At 49.1% G+C, this 26,002-nt stretch overlaps 1 protein-coding gene across 1 annotated transcript in view; it reads right to left on the bottom strand.

The window, feature by feature from the left end:
* CCDC60 (coiled-coil domain containing 60) overlaps positions 1-18,175 on the bottom strand; it is a gene marked incomplete at both ends in the record, with an annotated part of 141,217 nt that extends 123,042 nt beyond the window's left edge. Inside the window, one exon of the mRNA XM_080941456.1 lies at positions 18,086-18,175. Coding sequence (XP_080797582.1) covers positions 18,086-18,175 — 90 coding nt within the window. The remainder of the gene's footprint in view (positions 1-18,085) is intronic.
* Positions 18,176-26,002: the final 7,827 nt, after the last annotated feature.

The following is a 26,002-nucleotide window of genomic DNA, read 5'->3' as shown; positions in this document are numbered from 1 at the left end:
CTGGGGATGGTTGTGAAGGCTGTGGAGCCTTCAGTACTCGGAGCCTCACTGGAGCGAGAGGATCTCTGGGAGTGGATCATGGGGCTGTTGAGTTGGTACCGCCCCACTTCCTGCCACCTCTCAGCTTTCGGTTCTTGGAACCACGTGAGGAGAACAAATCCTAGCTACACACTGCATGAAGTCACCTGTGCGTTCCCACAAGTGCATGTGTGTGCGTGTGTGTGCACGTGTGTGTGTGTGTGTGTGTGTGTGTGTGCAGGTCAGAGAACAAAACCTTGGGTGCCAGTCCTCAAGAGCCATCTACTTTCTCCTTTTGACAGGTATCCCACGGGGCAGGAGGGCTGATTGACTCGACCAAACTGTCCAACCAGTGAGCCCCAGGGTTCTCCTGTCTCTGCCTCCCCAGCACCTAGATTCTGAGCCTGTGCAGAGAGATCTGCGCTCAGTTCCTAAGGCTTGTTAGTGACTGGGCCATTTCCCGGTCCCTTGATCCCACCTTCTTCAAACCTTTGACCAAGATCAAGAACAAAAGCAAAACCAAACAATGAGGTAGCACTCAATGAAATGACAGGCTTGAGAGCTGCCTGTCATAATGTCCCACCTCCCCGTGTGGACACGTGGTGAAGCGTCAGCTGCCGTGTGTTTTCCACCACTGCAGAACTTTCTGCAAGTCCCGGGGCATGTCTTAATTTTCACCTCATTCTCTCCGGGTCATCCCCACCCCCACCCCGATTCTCTTCTCCAGCCTTCCTCCAGAGCTCTGGCTGGAGTTACCCTCTCTGCTTGTTTACTTTGTAAGACAGATGGGGGGTGGAGATGAATAGCAAAGACTTGTAATTTCAGAGTTGTTGGAGAGATGTGGAGGCAGAAGCCCAAAGGAGAGAAAATTCCAGAACAGGGAGTATTTAGGAACTATAAAACAAATGCACAACCGAATCGCACCTTCAAAGAAACACCGTACAACCCTTCCCCCGCCCCAACCCCTGCTCACTATAGTCTGACAATAGCCAGCAAAAATGCCTCTTACAGCTTACACTTTTTCAGACAGGTGGAAAAAAGGAAGGACTTTCTCAACACTGAGCTTTAACTGGACAGGGGCCGTTAGCTGAGCAGGCAGAGCTGGTGGGTTCCAGCCAGTCAGGGTTCTGGCTGACCTATCTGCCTCATGATTGGCTAGCAGATGTAAGCACCTCCCACTCCTGCTGTCACCGTCTGCTCTGAGTCTGTGAATGCTACAAATTCTTCCTGTGCTTTGAAACAGCAAGCTAAACCGGGCCCTTACCCTCCAAACTGCATCTGCCACAACCACGGACACAGCTGGTGTTCTGCGTCCGTGATGTGGCCTGTGGCCGCTGTGGATAACCAGAAACATCTACAGGGGCTGGAGGGAACAGCGGGGAATCTTCTGAGAAAGCTGCCTATCCTTCCTCCGAGCAAAGCCCTTCCACCGGATGAACAAATGAGCCATCAGCATGTCCTGTATTCAAAACCCAAACTGCAGCAGCAGGTGCCAGGACAGTTTAGAGTCCCGCCCATGCGCCCCATAGTCAGGGTTGCACAGGTGAGATTCATTCAGCATGGCTCGGGTAGGCAGGCTCACAGGCACATTTAGTCTAAGCACAAGTCGTGGGGGCAGCCACTTAGACTGAGGAGGAGGGGGTTCGGTTCTTGGGGAGTTAGGGAGAGTTCGGGTCTTGGTTTTGTATGTTCACTGTAAAAAAAGAAAACCTTAAAGTATAGATTTCTCCGTGTCTGTTTTTCTACCAATATGATATTTACTTCAATAAAATCAAATCAGTTATTGAATAATTGAAAATTATTGGATAAATTCAATAATAATTTAAGAAAGCGTTTAGAGGAGAGTAAGATAATTTGGGGAAAATCTATGAGGGAGAAGGCCTCAGAGCACATAGGCAAGTGCTTTGAAGAAAGGCTGGTTCTTTGGCCTTCGCCGTGAGCCTGGTGCAAAAGCACGGAAGAGCTTTAATTTGCATTTCTGGAGAGATTTGGTTCCTGGATAGACCAGGGATGAGCCAGAGGACAGGCTGCTGGAGAGAGGTCACGGATCTGACACTGGACTCTGTACTGAGAAAACCGAGCCTTCTGGGAATGTCCTAGACCTGTGAGGGAAATGGTCTAAAAGTCGGCGAGCGTGTGACAGGGGTTCACAGCCCGCTTCTCAAAACTGAAATCCAGCTCTTGAAGGACTCTAGACATGGAATCCTAAGTGAAGTGAGTCTGCTCACAGATGTGAGAGAGACACAGCCAGTCGCTCTGCAGGGGCTGAACAAGATGGCAAGGGAGCCCTGTCTGAGGAAACCCTGACTCCTACAGAAGCCTGTTGTGTTCAGAGTGGTTTCACCTACTGCGGCTAGGAGGGCCTGGCAAAGTGAATGGATCTCTACAATATTCAAGAACAGTAAATGGAGACATTAAAAAAAAAAAAAAAAAAACCATCCCCGAAAGCATGTCCAAGTTGACGTACAGGTCACAGGTCTGCTGATGGAGAGGAGGTGTTTATTCATCCGACAGCCACCAGATCCCTCCCGTGAAGCTTTACTGACACAATAGCTGGGATTCAGGTTGTGGTTTGAATCTGAAATGTCATCTACGGGGCCAAGCTTTGAATGCCTGCTCCCTGGCTGTTGCTCCCGCCTGGGGAGGAGGCTCCAGGCCTTTCAGAGCCTGACCGGAAGGGAGAAGCAGGGCAGGCAGGGTGGACTTTGGGAAATACCCCTCACCCAGAGCTGGTCCAGTTCTTTCTGGTTCACCATGATGTGAAACTTCAGTCCCTCATGTTCCCAAGGCTGCAGGCGAACCTTGGTTATCCTGCCCTTTGCTGAGATTACAAAACTCCCCAGAAGCCATGAGCCCAAACCCTTCCTCTCCCAAGCTGTTTCTATCAAAGCGAGGACAGCGCCATAAAAGTAACGAATGCAGTGAGAGACGGCTGTGTGACAGGTGATCATTAATGGCAGCCTCTACTCCAGGGACAGGCAGGCAGTGCGTGCTGAGATCCATGACTGCTGTGCCACAGAGGGTTGGAAAGAGAGAGATCATGAGAGAGAGAGAGAGAGAGAGAGAGAGAGAGAGAGAGGGAGATCATGAGAGAGAGAGAGATCATGAGAGAGAGAGAGATCATGAGAGAGAGAGAGATCATGAGAGAGAGAGATCATGAGAGAGAGAGAGATCATGAGAGAGAGAGATCATGAGAGAGAGAGATCATGAGAGAGAGAGATAGAGAGAGATCATGAGAGAGAGAGATCATGAGAGAGATCATGTGAGAGAGAGAGATCATGAGAGAGAGATCATGAGAGAGAGAGAGATCATGAGAGAGAGATCATGAGAGAAAGAGAGAGAGAGAGATCATGAGAGAGAGAGAGAGAGAGAGATCATGAGAGAGCCAAAGGGTCTTGCAGTGAGTGTGAGTGTGGCAATGTGCACCTTTAACTCCAGCAGTCAGGAGGCAGAGGCAGGCAGATTCATTTGAGTTCAAGGCTAGCCTGGTCTATATAGTGAGTTCCAGGTCAGCCAAGGCTACACCATGAGACCCTGCCTCATAAAAGACAGTGACAGAAAGAGAAGAACTTGTCCATCTATTTTGCCTCTGGACCCAACAAAATACTCAGGAACTCAGCACACACATAAGTACCAATGCTTAGGCTGGGTACCAGCCCTGTATCCTAAGAAAAACCAGGATATCCTCGTTACCTAAGGCTACCTCAAGTAGGGACTAACTATAATCCCGTTTTGCAGATAAGGGCACAGATTCTGAGCTGATTTATTCATCTGGGAGACTCCACAGGCAGGACCTTCCTTCCTTCCAGCGGTGTTAAAGCAGAAGTGGGCCAGATGCCTGTGAACGTTGGGTTATGGCTTTCTATTAGTGTTGGGATCCAACTGTCACACACTGGCTCAGCTCCCGTTTGGGGTGCTTGACACACACACACTCACACCCCTACCCCAACCTGTTAAATCTGTTTTAAGGACAGTGAAGTCTTTTTGGAGGTGGGGTCCATTCTAGGGGTGAGCATAGGTGGTCCCACAGGCCCAGTTCTGAGGGAACCCTCTGATTTGTCTTTCCACCATACCTTCCCTGCCACAGTGGAGGAGATCTCTCTGAAACCGTGAGCAGAAATCTCTCCCTACCCTTGAGCTGATTCTGCAGATCCTGCCGGGCTTTGGCTGCAATAAAATACAAAAGTAGCTCATCCCCCTGCATCAGCCTTTTGAAGAACTGGGGGAGTCGATCAGATCAACTGGTCAGTTTAGAGTGACTGCCCTGCTTTTCACAACCCGGGAAGAATACTCTTTTTTGGTCTCTTTGGCTTCCATTCTGCTCCTACCTGAGCACAAAGTCAGTGCCCGAAACCTTCTTGACCCCGAGGCCTCTGGGGTGAGCCTGTGCCCTGTCCCACTTCTGCTTCAATCTGCTGGACCTGTGACATCCACTCCCACCCCCAATCCCAAAGTCGGCGCTATGCTTTGCTGGGAACCAGGCTGGATAAAATGAGATTATCCACTATAACAGTGCCTGGTCTACTCCATACCTTGTGACCAAGTTCTTTATCAAAACAACCCCCCATCCCTCAGCAGGCAGCACTGTGGGAAGCCCTGCTCTCTAAGGAAAATCTTTTCCTTTCTCCTTTGGAAAAGCAGAAAGGCAACCTTCAGCAAAAGGCCATGATGTCCAGAAACCCAGAGGCCAGGCTCCTCCCTGAGACCACGGGGCTTGTGGCCCTGTCCTTCACTGTTGAGACTGTGCCTCTCAGCTATCAGTCTTGCCTAATGATCTATTTACACAGTTACAGACAGATGCCCACCACAGTTCAGGCCAGACTAAAGGGCATTCATGTGTGTCTGAGAGACAGGGGTGGGGTTGCTTAGCAGTCGGTCTGGAAGGAAGGCTGGTTCCTTTGTCCAAATGGCCAGCTTGGCTTCTGTCTTTGCTCTTTTTGAACACATGAAATTGTTGAAACAATGAATTCAGCTAATTAAGCTAAAAAGGAGGAAAGGGCTATTTAATGTATTGTTCTTCACAGTTACAATGACAATGGGAGAGAAAGGGGGGAGGGAGAGAGAGATAAAGACAGAGAAACAGAGGGGGGAGGGAGGAAGAGATAAAGACAGAGAAACAGAGGGGGTGGGGAGGGAGAGATAAAGACAGAGAAACAGAGGGGGTGGGGAGGGAGAGATAAAGACAGAGAAACAGAGGGGATGGAGAGGGAGAGAGAGATTGATTTAAGATTGAAGCTCTCACACTCCTGGGAAATAAGCACAGCCCTTTCTTTGCTTTGGTAGAAGCAGCCCTTTGCCCCTCTAACTCAGGGCTGGCTGCTTAGGTGGCACTTGGCCTCAGCTCAGCATCCCCTCTTCTGCATCCAGCACCCTGCTGCTGATTAACCAAGTCCCCAAAGAGGCTGTTATCCTTCCCAAGTAGACCAGGGCCAGATGAAGATCCAGAAGGGAAGGAGGAAGGCAGTCTGTGAGTAGCCCCAGCCTGGCCACCTGTGGTTAGAGTTCTGTGGTCAGGGTGTTTTCTCTCTACACACGCCTGTCACTTCTCATGGGGATGACACAGGCTGGAAGAGCAAAGTCAGGAACTGATTTTGGAAAAACTCAACAAAACAAAACCAAGCCTCCACCCTGGAGGGGACCGGTGGCTGTGAGCATCTACAGGGAGGGGGGAGTTGGGTGGGGGTGGGGCATGTGGACACACCTGGTTCAGAGGGTTGATCTCTCCCTGAACAGCAGGCCTCTGTCTTAGTCACTGTTCTATTGTCGCAAAGAGACACCACGGCCAAGGTAGCAACTCTTATTAAAAGCCATCGTTCAATGGGGCTGGCTTACAGTTTCAGAGGTTTAATTCATTGTCAGCATGGAGGCAGGAGGTGGGGAACATGGCAGCATGCAGGCAGACTTGGTGCAAGAGAAGTAGCTGAGAGTTCTATGACTGGTTCCTTAGGCAGCAGGAATAAAGCCACTGGGCCTGGCTTGAATTTTTGAACTGTCAAAGCCCACTCCCAATGACACACATACTTCCCCAGGAAGGCCACACCTCCTAATCCTTCTCAAGTAGTGCCACTCCCTGATGACTAAGCACCTATGGGGGCCATTCTCACTCGAACCACCACAGCCTCCATTCAAATCCCCATTTTATTTTTCTTCTGGGATGGTTTTCCTGTCTGCAAAATGGAAGTGACATTGCCTTCCTCATAGGTTGTTCCGAGGTCTAGAGGTAATGTCTGTGGATCACGTGGTATGAAGCTGTGATGTCTTGGTACAGAGAAAAAGAAAGGACAGGCTCTGCTGCAGACTAGTTTCTGGTGCCACAGGTGGCAGACTCAAGTACAGCGAGACAGACTGCTTCTCAGAGTCTCCAAGGTCACCGCAGAAGAACGGTCCCATGGGCTTTGGCTACTATGAGGAGGTAAGCAGAGCAGGCAGGCGGGGAGTGATTGAGAATTGGTTGCCTCCACATCAGCTTCTGTGATGCTGGGCTGTGAGCACGGAGCAAAGGAGGCAAGGACCATACAGAGGAAACTTGCACCTGGGAGGGGGCGGCTCTTCCATTGCCTCCCTGGAAAGCCTACAGGACAGGGGCAGGCTAGAGAGTCTTCTGGGGGATGAAGAGCGGAAGCCTTCTGGTTGAGGCATATCTCAGCAGCATGTCAGTGAGAGCGTACCAGTGTGCCTCCTCACAGCCTGGAGCTTTTCTATGGCAATGTGTGCCTCACTGGTGCTACGAACCTGGAGAAAATGTCTCTGCCACTTACATCACTGATTAGCTGTCTAGGTCCTCCCTGTGGGGTGGGACCTCATGGCTGATTTCCTGTCCCCGGGGCAGTCACACACAGCTCACTAGGCTACACACCCACATCTCATTGCGTGGGAGCAGAGGCAGTTTGACAAGAGGAGGGGGGGGGGCAACGAGAAGGTGACAGGGATGAATATGGCTGAAATACATCATGCACATGTGTAAATAAAGCATAAGGAAGCCGTTATGATGTACATTTAACATATGGTAATAAAATACTAAAAGAATAAGGAAGGATCAAGGTCTGTTTCCACAGACCCCGAGGGCTGGCTCCCATCTCACATGGTCCTTCCATCCAAAGGTGAGGAAGCCGGGTTGATGTTCTCCCAAGTTTGCCTGTGCCTTCCCTGTGCCTTGAGACACCTCCTTTAAAAGGTCTAAAAATATCTGAGTGTCTTGATTAGCAGACAAGTTCCGCTAATAAGCAGGGGGACGTAGGTGACAACCTTATGCTAATTACCTTTTGGGCGTTTGCTTCAAGGGCTCTTGGGAAGGGGACGTTGCCGGCTGCATCACCCCTTTGGATGCCGTCTCCTGCATCCGTATAAAACAAACAGCTGGAGAGCAGTCATTTCTGGAAATGTCAGCATCTAAACATTCTAATTCTTGATATTTGTGGGCCACTGGCTTTGATCCTTACATGGCAAGGGGGGGGGGGCAGGAGAGAGGGGGAGGGAAGAGAGAGAGAGGGAGGGAGAGAAAGAAATAGAGGAAGAGAGGGAGGGAGAGAGGGAGAAAGGGGGAGAGGGGGGAGAGAGGAGGAGGGGAGAGGGGGGAAGAAAGGGGGGAGAGAGGGGGAGAGAGGGGGAAGAGAGGGGAGAGAGGGGGAAGAGAGGGGGGAGAGAAGGGGAGAGGGGAAAAGAGGGGGGGGGAGAGGGAGAGAAAGAGGGGGGTGATTAACCCCAGCAAGCACTTCCTATACAGCAAGGACATTTCTGAGCATTACGTTGGCAGTTCTTTCAACAAACCAATCAATGGGGAGTGTTACCACTTACATGGGAAAGAGGAGGAGACTGAGGGACAGGGGGTTACTTGCTTCTCATGGGACAAGGAGACTGGGAGACACACCTCTGGGCACTGAGAGTGTGTCCAGGGAGAGGCAAGTGAGGATGGAAGACCTCTCTTCACAGCGGGCCATCTGTACGGGGGTTACGGATAGGCTAGTGTTTGTTTGCTTCACATACATCAGTACCTGGGTTTCATCTTTAGTACCCTGGCCAATCCCCCCAAGGAATTAGCAGTGTCCCCTGCCTGCTAGTGAGGGCCTTTCTCTCCTTAGAGAGCATCACACTCCAGTTTCTTTGGCCTTTTGACAGGGAGGGAGCTTCCTGACCTTCTTGGATAGACCAGTACTGTTGAGGCATCCAGCTGTGTGGATGGAGCTGAACTGGGTGTTTCCTATTCCAGAGTGCAGCTAGCCACTCTGGGCTCTCCAGAGCCTGTTCTGTAAAAGCTACTCTAATAAAGTCTTTTATGGTTTGTCTCCTGGGTCCCAAGAGTTGATTCAGCTGTTAAGAGTGCTTACTGTTCTTGTAGAGGACCTGGGTTTGGGTCCCAGCACCCACAACAGGGCAACTTCATGGCTGCCTGTAATTCTAGTTCCCAAGATTCAGTGCCCTCTTCTGGCCTCTGTGGGTACTGCACACACATGCGCATAAATACTACTGTCAGCTACCGTTGTGTAACACACCCATTCTAATTGTTTCTGTTCCTCTAGAAAAGCTGCCAACCACCAGCTTGCCATCTTTGTGGAAGCAGACAGCATAGGCTGGGGTATGGGTGGACGGGACCTTGCAGGTCCCTGCTCAGGTGGGATCTACAGCTTCCTGAGGATGTGCTTGCAGATATGGAAGGGTCCCCCAGAACTCTCAGAACACCCAGAACTCTCAGGGGTTCTGCCCTGTGCATGGGCACTTTCTGAATGTTCTGTTCTCTAAGCCAAGTGGTCAAATATCAAAAAAAAAAAAATCACATTTACAAAGCTGAGTGCTTTTTATTTTATTTTTTAAAACCCTATAGGTCAGAGCTTAGATTCAGAAAGAATTTAACTAGCTACACCTAAATTATCCTACTCAATTAAGCTGTTTAAATGACCAGCATCTACACCTCCCCACCCCAGGTCCCTCTTCCCCATCCCTTGTTAGCTGAGCCTATTGTCTCCTTTCCCTTAGCTAGGAGATCTTGGCAGTGTATTGACCTGGAATCAAAACATGCCTTTCTTATACGTGTGGTTCTAATTAAAAGCGGCATCCATTGAAAGCGCTCTGTTTGGGAAGCTGATTGCTTCTTTTCTTGCTTCCTTCCCCGTCTTGAGCTCTTCTTCCCTGTGCCAGAAGCCTGACAGCATATTTTAGTGAGATCTCAAGAAAATGCAAATGACCTTACCCATGGTCACGGGTGCCGTTGGATTCTCCTGCATGTTGCCCAAAGCTAAACTTGGAATTCTCCTTTTTCTGTCAGAGACTTTTTGAATGTACTCCTTACGAATTTGCTCCAGCAGATGCATTTCTGAGAGAGGTTCTTGTCTCCTGTGTGGCGTTACCACAGCTCATGAGGTTCCTCTTGGCAATACAAGCTCTCGAAAGTCATTTGGTTGGAGATTAAGACCTTGACTCTGTCGTCTGCTTATGAGGAATATTGTCGGTGTGATAGGGTGAAGGATTACCTAGGAGGTAAACCCCCGGGCACATCTGTGAGGGGTGGTCTTGGAGGGGGAAAGACCTTCGGACAAGTGTGAGTGGCAGTAGTCCCCAGGGCCGGGTCCTGGACTGCCTAGATAGGAGAAAAGTAATGCAGTCTCCAGAATGGATCACTCTCCGATTTGTGCCTGGGGGAAGGGGTGTCCAGTGTCAACAGCCTCCGGTCATCATGACGTCTCTAACCCACCCCCGTAACTGTGAGCAGAGATAGACCAGTCCTCTCTTAAGCTGCTGTTGTCTGGCTATTTGTGTCAAAGCACCCCAAAAGTAGCTTAGATGTCTGGTATTCATGAGCAGGAGCCTGCTCTAAGGCTCAGGTCCCTCATCTCTGCACACATAGGCTATGGTCTCATCTGCTCCTTGGGACTGAGGAGTAATGGTTTCTGATGAGTAGGAGGTTGCTACATTTCTTTCTCCAATCACATCACAGCAACAGAGACCAGACAATTCCAGGTTAGACCCTCTGCTCAGAGGAAGATGAAGGAACCAGGGAGCTCATGGAGGTCCCCCAGAGCCACCCATACAGGCAAGAAAGAGAGCTGGGAGTCAGGGTTCACCCTTCCAGGCAAAGGGCTGTTCTGCCACCATGTGGATGTCTGGAAGCATCCGGACATGAGACGCCATGGGCTTGGCAGCTCATGGTGATGGTGTTGAGAGGTAGCTCTGACCTGTTCCTTTCCCAGCTTCCATGTAGACCCGTGGCTCCTCTTTCTAGCCCAAGTGGAGTTAGTCTAATTTTGATACTAATGGATGACTGTTCATGAACCAAGACGCCTGGAGAGAGGGGTCTGCTTCAACCAATGCTAAGCCTGTATCCTGGAGAAAGAGAGAGAGATAGAGATGACTGTCTCCTCTATATGCATGGGCATTTGTATTTGTGTCGCAGTGAGAGTTTTGTTTTAACAGTTATGTTAAGTGAATTTGTTTGTGTTTTGACTCATGATGTGGAAACCACTTCAGTTTGTCCACAGCTGCTATGATTGTCTGGTGCTCTAGGAAGGGGGCGATTTTGGCCAGCTGCAGTTCTGGAAACCCTGGAGAGGGAATTCCAGAATGCTGAGAGGGGCAAGAGGCATTCTGAAGAAGGCTGCAGCTACTCCCCCCACCCCCACCTCTGTTGCTGCTGCTCCGCCCCTGTAGAACTGGTTGCTTCTGGAGTATGTGTGTGTAGTTCTACATCCATGGGTTTATGGATGGAGGAAGGAGAGTCTGTAAGTCTTAGGAAGATGAGGAAGAGAGCCACTTCTATGGAGAAGAGACCCATGAGGCAGAGTTTACCATAAAGGAACTTGTTCCTTAGGATGTGGCAGTAAAGGATGCCCCTGCTTGGTTCCTATGTCCTAGGAAATTAGTATTTGCTTTGTCCCGGTGTCTCGCAGCACCTGGTCTGTGTCCAGCCAATGTTCAAGATTCAGGTCACAGAAAGCTTCCTCCCTGAGGAATAACACTTATGGTACCAGAGGGCGCTGTGCAAGCTTCCAAAGGAGGGAGGCAGCCAGCAGTCCTACCCATCTATGACACCTCTGAGCCACATCAGTGACCAGCGAGGCATTGTAGTACGCTGCAGTGGCACACATACCTTGGCAGCAACCAACAGCTCTTTAATTGGACTTAAGATCTACTCAACCAGAGGGAGGCTATGCCTGGTGCTAGAAACCTGGCTAACTACCCAGTGCTAGCAAAGCCATGGTTGGTTGTTGGAGAAAAACCCACAACCAATTTATTAGTTCGGCATCGTCCCTAACAACAGTCTATGAATGTTAATCCTCATACCCACAGAAAAGTGTAGTCCTCACCCCTCATCACGGAAATGTCTCTTTGCAACAGACGGTGACCACTACAGGAAAACACAACCAATCAAAATACAGAGTTATCTACAAAACGTCCCAGCTCCTAAGGGGACCACTGCAGAAGAGGGGGCGGAAAGACTGTAAGAGCCAGAGGATCAGGGAGTTTGCTGTGGGATCATGTTTTCTGGTAACACCAGGAGCTACACCCATTGGGTCTCACCAACATGGCCGCCGAAATGTGAGCTGAACAAGGAGGGCTCCAATGGACATGTCAAAAAGATGAAAGAATGTGCTCGAGGCCTCAACCCTGCACAAAGAACTACAGACAACCAAGGAAGGTTGGGAGTGGAGAGGTGGCCCTCCCTGGGGAGCACACACTTGTTGGTGCTCCAGTGCCAAACCATAGCCCCATAATGTAATTCAGGTAGCATTATAGGAGCTGAATGGGTTATATTTAGGAATATATATATATATTTTTCTACTAATTATTGTATATATGTATATTTATATATGTATATATGTGTATGTGTGCATATACATTGTTGTGTATATACATATGTATATACACATGACACATGAGTACATACACATATACATACATGTGTATATATACTCATACATATGTATACAATATATATATACATGTGCATATATATATATATATATATATATATATATATATATATATAATAACTGTAGAAAAAACAGAGGCCATAAATTTGAAGGAGAGTAGAGAGGGCTTACCATATGGAGGGAGGAAAGGGAGGGAAAGGGAGAGATGCTGTAATTAAATTATAATCTCAAAGATAAAATTAAAAAAAAATCAGGTTACACGCTTCTTTATATAGTTAGCTCTTGGTAGCTATGGCTTCAGGATCCATGCATTACCCCGACCAGGGAGTACCAGAAACATTTCAAACATTTCCATTTCTACCGAGAAAGTAATTGTTCCCTGAACGATACAACCCAGCATGGCAGGGGTGCCCATGGAGGTTGCACTGGGTTTGGGTTAGGTATTCGTAAAGTCCATGAAGATGAGTCAGTGCGCCCATTTGTGTGGGTGTGTACAGGTCTGGTGCGGACACTGTCACCTGTCACTTTAAGTCAGGGGCATGCATAGTTGTGGGTTTGGATTATAGATGGGGTCCTGGTGGCATTAGTGAACTCCTTTGTTTGATAGTCACTCATGAGGATTCTCTCCAACAGGAGTGTGGGATCCTTGGGAGAATGTTTAGGGCTTGCTTCATGTTAATGTCCTTCAAACATTTGTCACAGGGTAGGTAGGTGTCCAGTGTAACCTCAAAAGATGACCCTAGCCTGTAGCCGGGCGAGCTGCCTCCCCTTCCTGCCCCCCAGCTGCAGCTTACAAAACATTTCTACTCTCCTCACACTGTCCTAGCCCCAGAGTCTTCTGAGACGCCTCAGGCCACCACCTGCCCGTCAACACGGAATGGCTTCCAGGTTCTTACATGAACCTTCAACAGCATATATCCCAGTCTGGGCAGAAATATTTGAGATCTGGATGGGCCCACAAAAGATGTCCTCTGTGGGGTTTGAACCCAGAAACTCAGAACGGGAAGATGGCACTGTCTCTTGATAGAAGGTTTCCCAGTACTGGTGATAATGGGTTTGAAAGGTCTGAGGGGGAAATCATGTTGGTCTGTTCAGCCTGAGAAAGGCATAGTTGACTTCTTTGGATCCAATGTAAATGGCAAACGCCCCTCAGTGCCAAAACCCACAGATTCTTGAAACGTTTGGATCCAGCGGCCCTGCCTGAGGTTTGGAGAATGTGCAGACGTAGGAAGGAGGTCAAGATGGAGTCCCTACAGCCATGCCGTGGCCTAGTTAAACAGTTCCTGCACTCTCCAAAGCTCTGGGTTTCTCCTTTCACAGTGAGACTACACTTCAGTTCCCAGAAGGAGGGCCCCGTGACCCAGCATTCGCCATGTTTGGCACACACTTGGGGTTCTGTATCAGCTGAGTGGCTAGCAACTCAGACAGGAAGACACTACCCCCCCCCCCACACACACACTTGTTTCTCAGTCACCTTGCCCTGCAATGTCTGATAGAGATGACATGGAAAGAAAAGCTTTATGTTGGCTCATGGCGGAGAGGGCGTGTTCTCAGATCATATTATGGCGGCCAGGAAGCCAAGAGAAGCACGTGCACATGTGTGTGTGTGTGCGTGCACACACACACACACACACACACACACACACACACTTACTTCATCCCCTGGGAATGTGCTCACAACTACTGTGGCAACCAAGACTGAAGATCACCCTGGGCCCTCCGATGGCTCTCCTGGGGGTGCCACTGTGGGTGCAGTCGTCGGGTGGGGTTGGACACTGGTTCTCAACCTGTGCATTGAGACCCCTTGGACAAGACCTCTGTCCCTAAAACCATTCACACTGACTCATGACAGTGGCAAAAGTCGCAGTGAAGTAATGTTATGGTTGTGGGGGGTGGGTCACCCCGACATGAGGAACTGTATTAAAGGGCCGCAGCTCTGGAAGGCTGAGGAACCAGTAGGCTAGGACAAGGATCCCTTTGTTTTTAAGATCCATCTGTCAGCGTGTATCTGAGGGGTCCTGCTGTCGGAGGCTTTATGAGCTCATTTGTATCAGTCACTAACGATCTGTCAACCCAACGCCATCTCCACCGCAGCCATCTGCCTCCTCTGCATTGGGGTTAGAGAAATCTTCCCAGTTGCTCTTATGCTGAGAAAGAAAAAATGGCAGTACTATCCCAGCAAATGAGACAGAGGGGGGGTGTAAGCCGGGATGGTTCTTGGCTTGTTTCAGCCAAGGGGCGCACAGGGCTCTTGGCTGTGGGACCTGGACTTGGGATAGTCATGTAACCAGCAGAAGAGGTTGAATTGATGCGGAAACTACCTGCCTCCAGACTTCTGACCATGAGATGCAATTCATGTTCATGTCACCAGGGTAGGCTTTTGTCTGTTTGTTCTTGTTTTTGTTCTTGTTTTTTGCTTGCAGCCTGCAGTGGTCCTAATCGATACACAGTGGTTTCTTTTGATTTTCCTCGATAACCTGTAGCTCTCTGTGGGATTTCAATGTGAACGATGGGACCAGACTGAGGGCTAAATTCTGGGGACCCGAACTACACTCATGGGTAACCTCTTTTTAATTAACTGATTAAACTAATTATTTTGAGACAGTATGGTTATATGGCCCGGGGCTGGTCTCAAAATCACGATCTCTCTAGCCAGAGCTTCCAAGAAGTTGGAAATACATGCCCGAGCCATCCTCCATGGCTGCTCCCTTCCCTACAACCTAAAGGTTCAAACCAGGTCAGAATTTCTGCCACCAGGGTGAACTCCTGAACGATGTCTTAGCTCTTATGCGAAACAAAAATGGGCCCCAGGCCTGTGCTCTCTGCCTCTCCCAAAGCTGGGATCTGTCCTTGCTGATGATAAGGCTCACTCTACCGAGAGATCTTCTAGATCTTGTGCTGGGGGTGGGCATAGCTTCAGATTAGTGGTGGCATCCACGGCCAGCCAGAAGAGAGAGACAACAGACCTACAGACCCCAGTGTCTCAGCACCTCCCAGGCATCTAGTTAAGTCTTTAAAATGTCCGCCTCATGGACCCCAATTCCACTCAACCTGGATCGCAGATACTCACCCTGGACAGGTCTAAAGCAGAACAGACTTCAAAGGCAGAGAGCCCCCACCCTGGAGGGATCTCTACAGTTTATATTGCAGGAGGAAGACTTTCTGTTCTCCTTCCCTCTCTCCCTCCCTCCCTCCCTCCCTCCCTCCCTCTCCCTCCCTCTCTCTCTCTCCTGCCACAGTCCCCTCCTCACACTGCACAGCTATTTTGCAGAGGGACAAAAAGCAGCCTTATCCTAGTCCACTGCAGAGCATGCTTATCCCTCATCAGGAGGGGACGGGCCAGCTCCTTTCTGCCTCCCAATTGATCAGAGAGGAGGAGTTGCTGTCACAGGGTTGGCAATTAGACACAACGAAGGTTCATTATGGTGGATAGTACCAGACTGGAGCATTAGGCCATGAAGAAAAGGGGGGAGTAGACATAGGAGGGAGGGAGGGGGGAGGGAGGAAGAAAGCCAAACACAAACCAATTCGGTACATTGCAAATGCTTTGTGCAGTCACCATAGGTCCCCTCGGAGGGAGAGAAGACTCTGCTATTTTCCTGGCCCAAGTCTCGCCTCACACAGGGGCTGCCTGCCTCCCACCACCCCCAGCATTAAATCACAAGCGGTCATTAGATAATTTACTGATTTTTTTTTTCAGGGTAATCAGCGATTCCGTGAGGGGGTGTGGCGTTCTTGATTAGAGGGGATCACCTGGCTCTCACCTGCCCTTTACCATGCCACAGTTCCTCCTGTCTGCTTGGAGAACCACGGTGGAGCGTGTGCGCCTGCTACCTGGGGTCCCTGAATCCCTTTGCCCCTCCCTCGTGGAGTGCAGGTGCTCTGGGAGCAGGGTGAGCTGGAGCAGACCCCTCGGCAGGTCTGTTCAGGAGTCCTGCCTGGCTCCTCATCCCCTCTGCCTGCCTGCTGTGCTCTCAGGAGAGACCCAGACCCCAGGGCTCTGCAGAGGAGCTCCAGAGTACCTTAACCCTCAGTCATTAGTGAGATGAAACATCACCATTTTGGCGTTGGCATTCAGTAGTGGGGTGCACTGGGTTCCATTCTAATGTTACCCCTACACCCTCCCTTTCTATAAGCCGTGGTGGGAGCCTTTCAGCTGGACTTCATCTGTGGTGAGAGGCACACCATGTTGGTCATTTCATTGTCTCAGATCAGCGGCTCCTCCTGTCACCTCTTTAACTGGTGGAGCCTGCTTTATAGTGACACAGAATAAATAAACACGTAAATAAATAAACAAAATCCAAACCCATCAGGAAAGAGAAGCTTGGCAGGCTGGTTTGTTTGTTTGTTTTCTAAAGAAATGGGGATCGGCGAGATGGCTCAGTGGGGTGAAGGGGCTTGTTGCTCAAGTCTGGTGACCCGAGTTCTGATCCCAGAGCCCACGTACAGACAGTAGGTGAGGATTTCCTTTCTGTGAATCCTGTGAATACTCACGTACTCAGAGACCTCACCCCAGGCCGTGTGCCCTGACAGTAGTAAGCAGATATTTAAAAGTGGTGAGTGTATTTCTAAACATTGGCAGCGTAAGGGATGGGGAGGAACAGATTTGCCTGAGGTCACCCTTAGAGCGGGGTTGAAGCCCTACAGCTTATTGGAGAATCTGCTCACAGTTGTATTACTGAGGTAGGAGGAGGCTTCCACCCAGAATAGATGTGGCCAAGTTTAGGGTGTTCTTTTCTATCTTCGGGTTTCATGACAGCAAGGCACCAGGAGCCAAGTCACCACCCTCCTAGAATGTGCAGGGGTGTCAGATAAGGCCCCCTAAGCACAGCTAGGCCCTCTTCAGAAAAAAGTAAAGCTTTTTACCTCTGCAAAAATACTTCAGATGGTGTGGTCATTTCCTTAAGACCCACGTCCTACGCTTAGATACCACGTTTGGTCTCTGTACCTGCTCTGGTGACAACCAACTCGGGCCTCACTCTCCCTCACATCTTGCTCTGCCAGAAGTTCGGTTCTGGAGGGGATGCTCTGGGTCAGATGCACTCAGTTATTTGGAGAGGACGGGAGAGGCCCAAGGCTGTAGAGGGTTCATCCCCAGTGGGCAGAGCAAGGAGGGCTGGCTGAACAAAGACGTATCACTATTTTAAGAGGAGCCATCTTGGGGACCAAAAGACGGCTCAGAGGTTAGGAGCACTTGCTATTTTTGTAGGGGACTAGGGTTCCATTCCTTGTATATTCATGGCTGCTCACAATTAACTCCAGTCCGGGGGATGGGGTAGAGGGTCCAGCCCCCTCCACAGGTATGAGGCACACATGCAGTAAACATCTAAAGCATGCAGGCAAAGACTCAGACACACTAGAAAAACAACAAAATCATAAGGAGAAAAACCTTGGAACATTCTGGACCATTGGAGTTTTAACCCCCCCCCCCCCGCCCCTTGAGCGTCACTGAATCCCTGTGGGTGAAGCAGCTGGTAGCCCCACCCTCCCTCGGCTAACCATGGTGTGAAGCGTCGAAGACATCAACGTTAAATGTACTTTAAAACATGACCTACTCCAGTTATGACATTTGCATCTGGAAACCCTTGATCAGAGTCGGTATCAAGGACACAACCACTCGTCCCATACGGTCTCATACCCACTTACACAGACACAAGTAGACGGTCAGTCCCCGCATGAGTTGAGTCTCTTACTCTTTCTACTATGTTGGCCCCTCCCAGTGCCATTAGGGAGAAAGAAAGGCTCAGGGACATGGAGAAACTTGCCTGACATTGGGCAGACGGCCAGCCCAACCTGCAGCCCCGTCCCTACCCCCAAAAATGTGACACCCTTGCAACCAACCTCTCCACAAAGCGATAGGAAGGGCTTGTCTCTCCAGCCCGGCGGCTCTCTGGGACTAAGCTCTGAGATAGTAGTCTACAATTCGTCTTCATTTCTCCCTGACTTTCTACAGTGTCTCTCTCAATTTTGCCCATCACTTTGGAATTACTGCCTAATGGGATAGCCCCAGCTCACAGCTCAGATCCGCGGTTTCATTCTCTGGGCGAAGCCAACCATTGAGAGCAACAAGGATGTCTGGACAAGTTAATTATACCTAGGTCCTCATCCGTGCTCCCCCACCTTCCATCCCCCACCCCCCTCCGCCCCGGCGGGCCTGAACCTAACAATCTATTGCTCTTGTTTTAGCAGAGAGATGGGTGACTTACCGGGGTCAGTTGATCTGAGCCATTAAAGAGCCAAAGAGCCTTCTTGCTGGAGATTCTTTGTAACCTTTTGTTGGCTGGCACTTTGGTCATCGTGGGAGGGGGGAGGGAACCTTCAGTCTTTGAGCCTGTGCCTCCACTGAAAGGCTTCTTGTTGCTTTAGTTTTCTTCCAGAATCTTGCCTTCAACACTCAACTGGCGTGAAACGGTCCAGAAAGTTCTCCCAGGCCCCCAAGTCCCAAGTCCAAGGACTGCGAAGAGGTTTCTCTCCGAGGGCTTGTTGCTGAGCTGAGCATCTGGGTGAGGAAGTCCGGCTAGGCCCGAGCAGGCAAACCCGAGACTGTTTAACTCGCACAAAATCAGTTTTGTAAGTTTTCCCTCTTTTAAAGGAGGAGGAATCTTTCGCCTATAAGCAAAATAAAAGTGAACTGAAAAAAATAAAACTCTACAGACAAAAGCCCTACCCTCGGCCAGCGAGACCAGGGAGTAAGGCGGCCAGCCCCGCCATGGGGCTCAGCCTTGGGGCTTAAAACTGCCAGGTAGGGCACGCTCGGTTGCCTGGCAACCGGACGCCAAAGAGCGGTTCCGCTTCCTCCTTGGCCCGGATTAGGAGACTTGGGCCCCAAGTGTTCTTGGTTGCTGGAAAAGGGCTCTGAGCTGGTGCCTGGCCAAGGAGCCAACTTGTCCAAACTCTCTTTCGGCCGTCGGGGTTAAGGAGGTGTTTAAAATGTTCTGCGCAGGTCGGAGAACTCTGGTCTTTTCTCTATCACCTGTAAGCTTTCTTCTTTTCAAAGTCGGTTTCACCTGTTGCAGAACCCCAAGAGCCGTTTCTCGGGCTTTATATTAAATCCTCACAAGTGTGCCACCTGCTCTGCAATTATCAGCCGCAGGTGCCCGTTCTTCTTCCCGCCTGAAAAATTCCTACGCGTCCTTCAAAACCCACATACAGACACAGCTTTATGCATGCGCCCATTTATATGTATCTATTCACGAGTACAAGTACACATATGCGGGCGTGACCTTTATCCGGGAGCCTAACGAGCTACTTGTGCGTTTCACAGCACAACATCTCGGAACTGCCTGACATCCCAGACCCAAACTGGCTGATTCTAAACCCCAAGGTTTTCCCCACCGAGGTAAGAAACCTAACTTTACGAGTTTGGAGCTTCCAGGTCTTTGAAATGGGGGCTGCAGGATTAACACTGGTGGCTAAGGATGGGAGAAATAACACTCGTGGGTAGCCCAGGTGCCTGTCGGTAGGTACTGACTCTGGGAAGCATCAGGCCTTGCTCTGGGCTCACAGCTGAGCAGATGCTAACACTGACTAATATTTATAGATCACCTGCTCTCTGCCGGCCTGCAGCAATTTAACCCATATAGTTGATTCATGTGTCTTCCCTCTGGCTGTATTTTATTCTGCCCCAATCCGGTTGTGTTTCACCCCCAAACCTTGAGCCGTGAGGGTTACGGTCCCACCACCATAGGTCCTTCTTCCTTCAGGCCCCTTCCCACTACAGGATGGCCCTCCCTCTCTACCTTCTCGCTTGGACTGTTAGGTTCTTTCCATTGTCTGCAGACTGAATCTGACCTTCCGCTCCACAGGAAGTGTGGGTCAGCCTGCTTCCTCTGTGGGTAGCTTTCAGCAACCACAGAGTGTTTTCTGAAGGCTGCAGGTAAATGCAGCTCTGGTTAGAGGATGGGGCTGGGCCAGAGAAAGCCGGAAGCCTGGGAACTGTTCAGCCTGGCAGAGCAGAAGAAGGGATGCTATAGGGCATTGTGGGTCTGGGGGAGATGGAGTCAGCTAGCTCTACATGATCTGCAGGAACAGGAGGATGGCTTGTGCTCGGCTTGAGAACATCTCCCCACAAGCATAGCGTCGTTGTTTACTAGTGATTGGGCTAGCGTCCTGGGTTCCACGAGGGTACTTCCATGTCTGCGGGTAATGTAATTCAACCAATTCACTCCTCCTTATGCCTCGTTCCCCTCCCTCCTACACTCCTGCACTTCCCCCCATTCCAAAATATAAAAGAAAACACACAATTCTCGTCTTTTTGAGTCTGCCTTATTTCACCTAACGTAATTTCCATTTCTATCCATTTTCCTTGAAAGTGAGTAATTTCATGGCGGAATAACACCATTACTGTGAGTTGAATGCAGGCAGAGATTGCGTTGAAGATTACATGTGCTTGTGCTGGCTGTGTGTGTGTTTGTGTGTGTGTTTGTGTATGTGTGTGTCTGTCTGTCTGTACACTTGAGTGCAGTACTCATTGAGGCCAGAAGAGGGCGTCAGATCTCCCCTGGAGCTGGAGTTACAGGAAGTTGTGAGCTGCCCTTTGTGGGCCCTGGGAAGGAACCAAACCTGGGTCCACTAAAAGAGCGGTAGGCACTTTTTACCTTGGAGCCATACTCCAGCCTTGAGACCATGCTTTGTCCATTCATTTGCCGAGGGGCATTTAGTTGATTCAATGACCTAGGAAGAGATGGGAAAATGGCTCAGGCTCTTCCCTCAAAGTAGCGTGGTCCCTGAGCAGCCTCAGTAGCAACAATTGTTTGGATTGAGGCTGACACGGAAGGAGCCAGTCCACACACAGCACTTCCATGGAGGAAGTGCTGGGTGAGGCCAGCACCATTTCTCTGACATTACTCCCCTATCTGAGTCGTGTGAGAACTGGTGAATCAAGAGGGTTTTGGAACAAGAAGACCTGTGTTCAAATCCTGTTGTGCGACTTGACTGATCATAAGACGTTCTTGCCCTTCTCCCAGCTTCAGCTTTTAACACACCTGTGAAAGTCATGTGCACCCACAGTTCAGCCATGTGCCCTGTCACCAAGAATAAGGGACAGGACAGGTGCACAGAGCTCTGGTCCCAGACGGTTGACAACATCTCCCTTCCCTGGTCAAGGGTTGTGCGGCTTAAAGCAACAGGTGAGCTCCCCAGTGTTCGGAGCATTCAAGCAAACGTTACTTGGCTTCTTCCTGGGCATGTGGTTCACGAATTAAACCAGTGTTTAAATCCCACCCCACAATTACCAGCTGGGCAACACTACCTAGATAATTTCTCCTAGAGCCTTAATTTTCCCCTCATAGAGTGGTGGAAATTGTACACCCCTGGAAAGATACAATCTCCAGAAAACATCTAGTCCACTGGCTGGCATTTAATAAACACTTGGCAAAAGTTACCTACTTTTATTTTATAACCATATGAACCAAAGCACACTCTGTTAACTTGGGGGTCAACTATATTAAGGGAGCTCTCTGATCTTTTGAATGCCTCTGAATCTGCTTAGCTGGGGAGCACACACACACACACACACACACACACACACACACGCACACACAGCAAAGAGGAAGAAAGAGAGACAGAGAGAAACAGATATAGGGAGACAGACAGAAACATACACACAGAAATACACAGAGACAGAGAAGAGAGACAAAAAGACACACATGCACACAGAGAGAGAAGAGAAAGAAAATAGACAGACAGACACACACACACACAAACACACACACACACACTGCAGAGAGAGGAAGAAAGTGAGACAGAGACAGGGAGACAGACAGACAGAAACATACAGAGATACACAGAGACAGAGAAGAGAGACAAAAAGCACACATGCACACACAGAGAGAGGAGAAAGGAAATAGACAGATAGACAGACAGACAGACACACACACACAGAATAAAATTTTATTTCAATTGAGATTTTTCAAGAACATTCCAGAATGGGTTCCATATGTACAATAACTGTCTTGATATATTTTAAGTGTGTCTCCCAACATTTCTTGTTTGGGGAGCTTAGTTCTCAGCGTGGTGATGCAGAGGAGGTGAGACTTTAAGGAGCCGGTCTACTGGGTAGTAATTGGGTCTTTAAAGAGTGCTTCCCCGGGAAGGATTTAATGCAGTTCTGTGATGCTGGTTGGTTCAATGATTACAAAAGAACAAGGCTGGCCTCTCCCTGTTTCTCTAATGCCCTGCCTCTGCAGGTGATCTTTCTTGCTCGGGTGTTCTGCCACGATGAATGCAGCTGGTGGTCCCTCACTAGAGCTAGTGCCATACTGTCTGGATTTCCTGCCTCCAGAACCATGAGTCAGGTCAACCTTTTCCCTCTGTAAGTCATGTGGTCTTGGGCATCCTGTTAGGCAAATGAAGACACGATAATACAACCGGAAGCATAAAGAAACACAGGGGAAGGAGACAGCATTCTGAGGGCAGAAGGAAAGATTAATGGGTAGAACCTCTCCGTGGAATAGTTCTGAGTCTTGGCCAATGCAACACAATACTTCAGAGCTAGTAATTCCGCCATGACTTTAAAAGATGATTTCAAAACTCTTTGTCTCGGGGGCTTTTGGATGGTGTGATGGTTGGTTATGACCGGATACTGTGGCTTCCAGAAAGAATGTTCCCAGGTGCTCTGAGCTCCCGTCGAGGGCAGAAATAGACAATGGGTTGGAAGCTGATATAATCGGGGGCCGAGTCTTCTCATTCTCCCAGCCCCTAAGCAGAAATGTTTGCTTCCTATGAGCATGAAACCTGTACTTCCTTGGGAAATGGCAACCTCTGCTTCCTACTAATTCCTTTTGCCATTTTAATTTATTTCGTTTATTTATTTTTATGACCTCTAGGGCAAAAGTAGCATCTTGAGAGTCCCATGTATTAAAGAAGTAGGTTCACATAAATTAGTATTTTTTTTTTTAATAATGTGGTTGTCATTGGGGAGGAGTACATCAAAACCCCCCAAAGTACATTAAAATTATTTTTTAAAATGATATTTGTGTCTGACTCTCAAGCAGCTTCGGTTTCTCACCAAGGACACGTGTATACATAATGCATACCGCCAAACTCACCAAGCCAGCATCAGACTGGGTGCCATCAACTTTGCGTTCTGTGCCACGGTGACTTTTGTGCCTCTTGCTTTTTGTCACAGCCATACTTTACAGCCGGCTTTTTCAAGAGTACGTGCAGGATGTGATCCATGGTCAAAAATGGGTGTGTTAGTCGGTAAGGAATGCCACACTAGGTACATACCAGGTGACTAGACAGCGGAGAATAATCTCCTCGTCACTAAGCTCTGAAGTCAAGAGACTCCGTTCCTTCCCAGGACTCTCTCTTTACTTGCATACGGCCACCATTTTTTTCCTTGTATGTCTTCACGCAGTCTTCCATTGTCATGTCTGTGTCCACATTTCTTACAATGACTGTCCAAGCCAGCTCAGTCAGTCAGCAGGGTCTCAAGGGAGGAAGTGAGGATTGAAAAAGAAGAGAAACAATTAGATGGCGCTATAACCGGACTCCAGCCAGTGCTGAGTCAGAGGCGGCTTTATGTCTCTCCAGCCTGCTTTTATATCATTCTAGGTACATCCCAACACCAGTCAGTTCTTAGATCAAAGACGGAGTAAAGGGAAGTAGTAAAGGAGCTGATCACACAAGGTAGCAATCAAACAAAGCAGCAAATAAAGCCCCATGGTCACCGTTTCTAATATTCTCATCCAAGTCCGAGCCCAGTGACAAATGCCGAATTCCTAGAAGCAGCACCAAAAGCTATGACAAGTGACACTGGTGATCACATACTAGTCTATACTTTTACTTGATCACCGGCACGAGAGTAAGAATTGAGCACCCACTAAGAACAGTTTCAAGGCAAGCTAGTGGGTTCATCCTCTCTTCCTCTCAGTACTGTAGCCCCCCTTCACCAGCGGAGGCACCCCGAGACTGGCTGATTGACTTCTCTCCTTCTGCTGTCTTCCCCCTGCTGGTACTTCCTGGATGGTCCCTCAGACAAGCAAGTATTTCCAAACTCCTCTCTCAGCTTCTGAGCGACGCAGACTGGGCCGGTGGGGATGGTAGAATCATGGAGTTCAGACCTTCGTCAAGCCTGCGCATCAGACCTCAGCTCTGACATGTCTCCACTTACTCTTATTACATGAGATTTCTGCTGCCTTTGATCATCTGTCTCCCTTGTCTCCTTTGCATTGTGGGTGTCTCATGGATGCTCGAAGGAAGGAAGTTCTCTCCGTACATCCCTGGAACACCGGGAGGCCCACACGTCTCTAGAGGGGTGAGTGTGTCTCCTCGCAGTGAAACATTTGACAACTGTGATTTGAGGCGATTGTTTAATTCTTAACTACCTTTAGATTTATGCAAAATATGGACTGAAGGGCGCGGAGCGGCAGGCATCTCCTTCCCCCTATTTGCCAAAAGGGAAAGGCGTCCAGAGGGATTAAAAATAGATGTATCAAGTAGAATAAAAATTTCAGGAGGTGTCAGACACCAGCTGGGTTAGCTGAATTGAAATCTCAAGATCTGGTAAACACTCGGATGTCCGTGACTAATACATATGTTTGGCATTAAACACCGAATGAATAAACGTCATCATTTTGGTGGGTAGAACCTTCAATATGCCTTACTGCGTTGTATCTAAGTGCCACTGAGAGCCCCCTCTGGGGGTTTTTTACTGAAATGTCAGTGCTGGAGTTACAAATTATGGGGCCCCAGGCAAGAATAAAACTTGGGTCTCCCTCGACACCTGGTAGCTGGCAATCTGTTAATGTCGGGCCTCCAGGATAAATACCAGTGGCTAATGTCTATCTGGACCACTTCCATGAATCCACTTCATTAGATTAAAGGAGGACTACAGCACGCTCCCTTGCCCCTTGGGGTGCTCACCGGCGCTGCCTCATTCCTGTCCTGCTCTTCAAACTGCAGTCTAAGGGGTCGGCAACTTTGTACAGAAGGGAAGAAAGCAAATGACAATTTGTTTCCTTCCCACTTTGTATCACATGTAATTTGTCAGCACACGCACTCACGACCGAGATGGTGCAAGGAAGGATGCTCCTTTGATTCCACAGGGAGTACTCGGGGCTTGGTCTTCCTGAAGCCTAGTTCCAGAGGCAAGACAATAAATAGTCACTGTGTAACATCCTAGAAACAACACATCAGCCATCTTGGTGGTGCTTTTGATTCTTATCTCAAGCCAAGAATGCACTCGGCATGCTATTTCCTGAAGGCTGCACATAGTAGGGTTTCACTGGAGGTTTGGGATCATGAAGAAGACCGAAGCTTTTCGGAGTCAGTGACTTAAAATTAAATGTGATGTGTCACTGGTTTTTCAATTGAATGAATGAATGAGTGAGTGAGTGAGTGAGTGAGTGAGTGAGTGAATAAAGGTTCCAGGTGGTTTAGCAATAATTTACAAGAAGGATGGAAATCCCCATGATCTCTCCTGTTCACTAGCCATTTCCTCAACTGATACATCATAAACAGCCTCCCTATTACAGATACATCTCAGTGTGGCTTCAAAATGAAGGTTTGCCAAAGCGGGATTCCAGAGCATGTCATTCAAGCATTGTGCTGAGCCGTTTCCTTACCGTTACACAGAAAGCGACCCATTCCTATCCCGAGTCTACAACTGGGCAGAGTCTTGAGGGTGTGAGGGCGTTCTGTTGGCCGCAGAGCCTGAGACCAAGCAATTAGTGAGCATCAACCTCTCACCTTGGGGCACAGTGCCAGGACATGAAGCCGAGAGCTGATGTCTTCCTGGTGTCTTGTCCAACATCTTCACTCGGTGAGCTTTCTGGGAACTAAAGGAAAAAAAAAACAACAAAAAAAACAAAAACAAAAAAACAAAACAAAAACAAAACAAAACAAAAATCTAGCAAAATGCTAATGAGAAGAAAGATGGTTTCTGCCTTTGGTCTGTTGCCTGGCTCCATGTGCTTGGCTAGAACATGTGGAGGATGGGGCTGCATGCTTTGTAGCAAGCAGGAAGCAGAGAGGAAGGCAGGAAGGGGCAGGGAGAAGATACCCACTCCAAGGACACATTACTAGTGACCGTCTTCCTACAAATATACCCCTTTGCTGAAGTCTGCCCTAATGCCCCAACTAGCTGGCACAAACCTATAAGGTTGAAGAACATTCTATAA

The sequence above is a fragment of the Micromys minutus genome, assembly GCF_963924665.1.
Source record: "Micromys minutus genome assembly, chromosome: 29".
NCBI lineage: Eukaryota > Metazoa > Chordata > Mammalia > Rodentia > Muridae > Micromys > Micromys minutus.
This window is presented reverse-complemented; position numbering and strand designations above follow the sequence as displayed.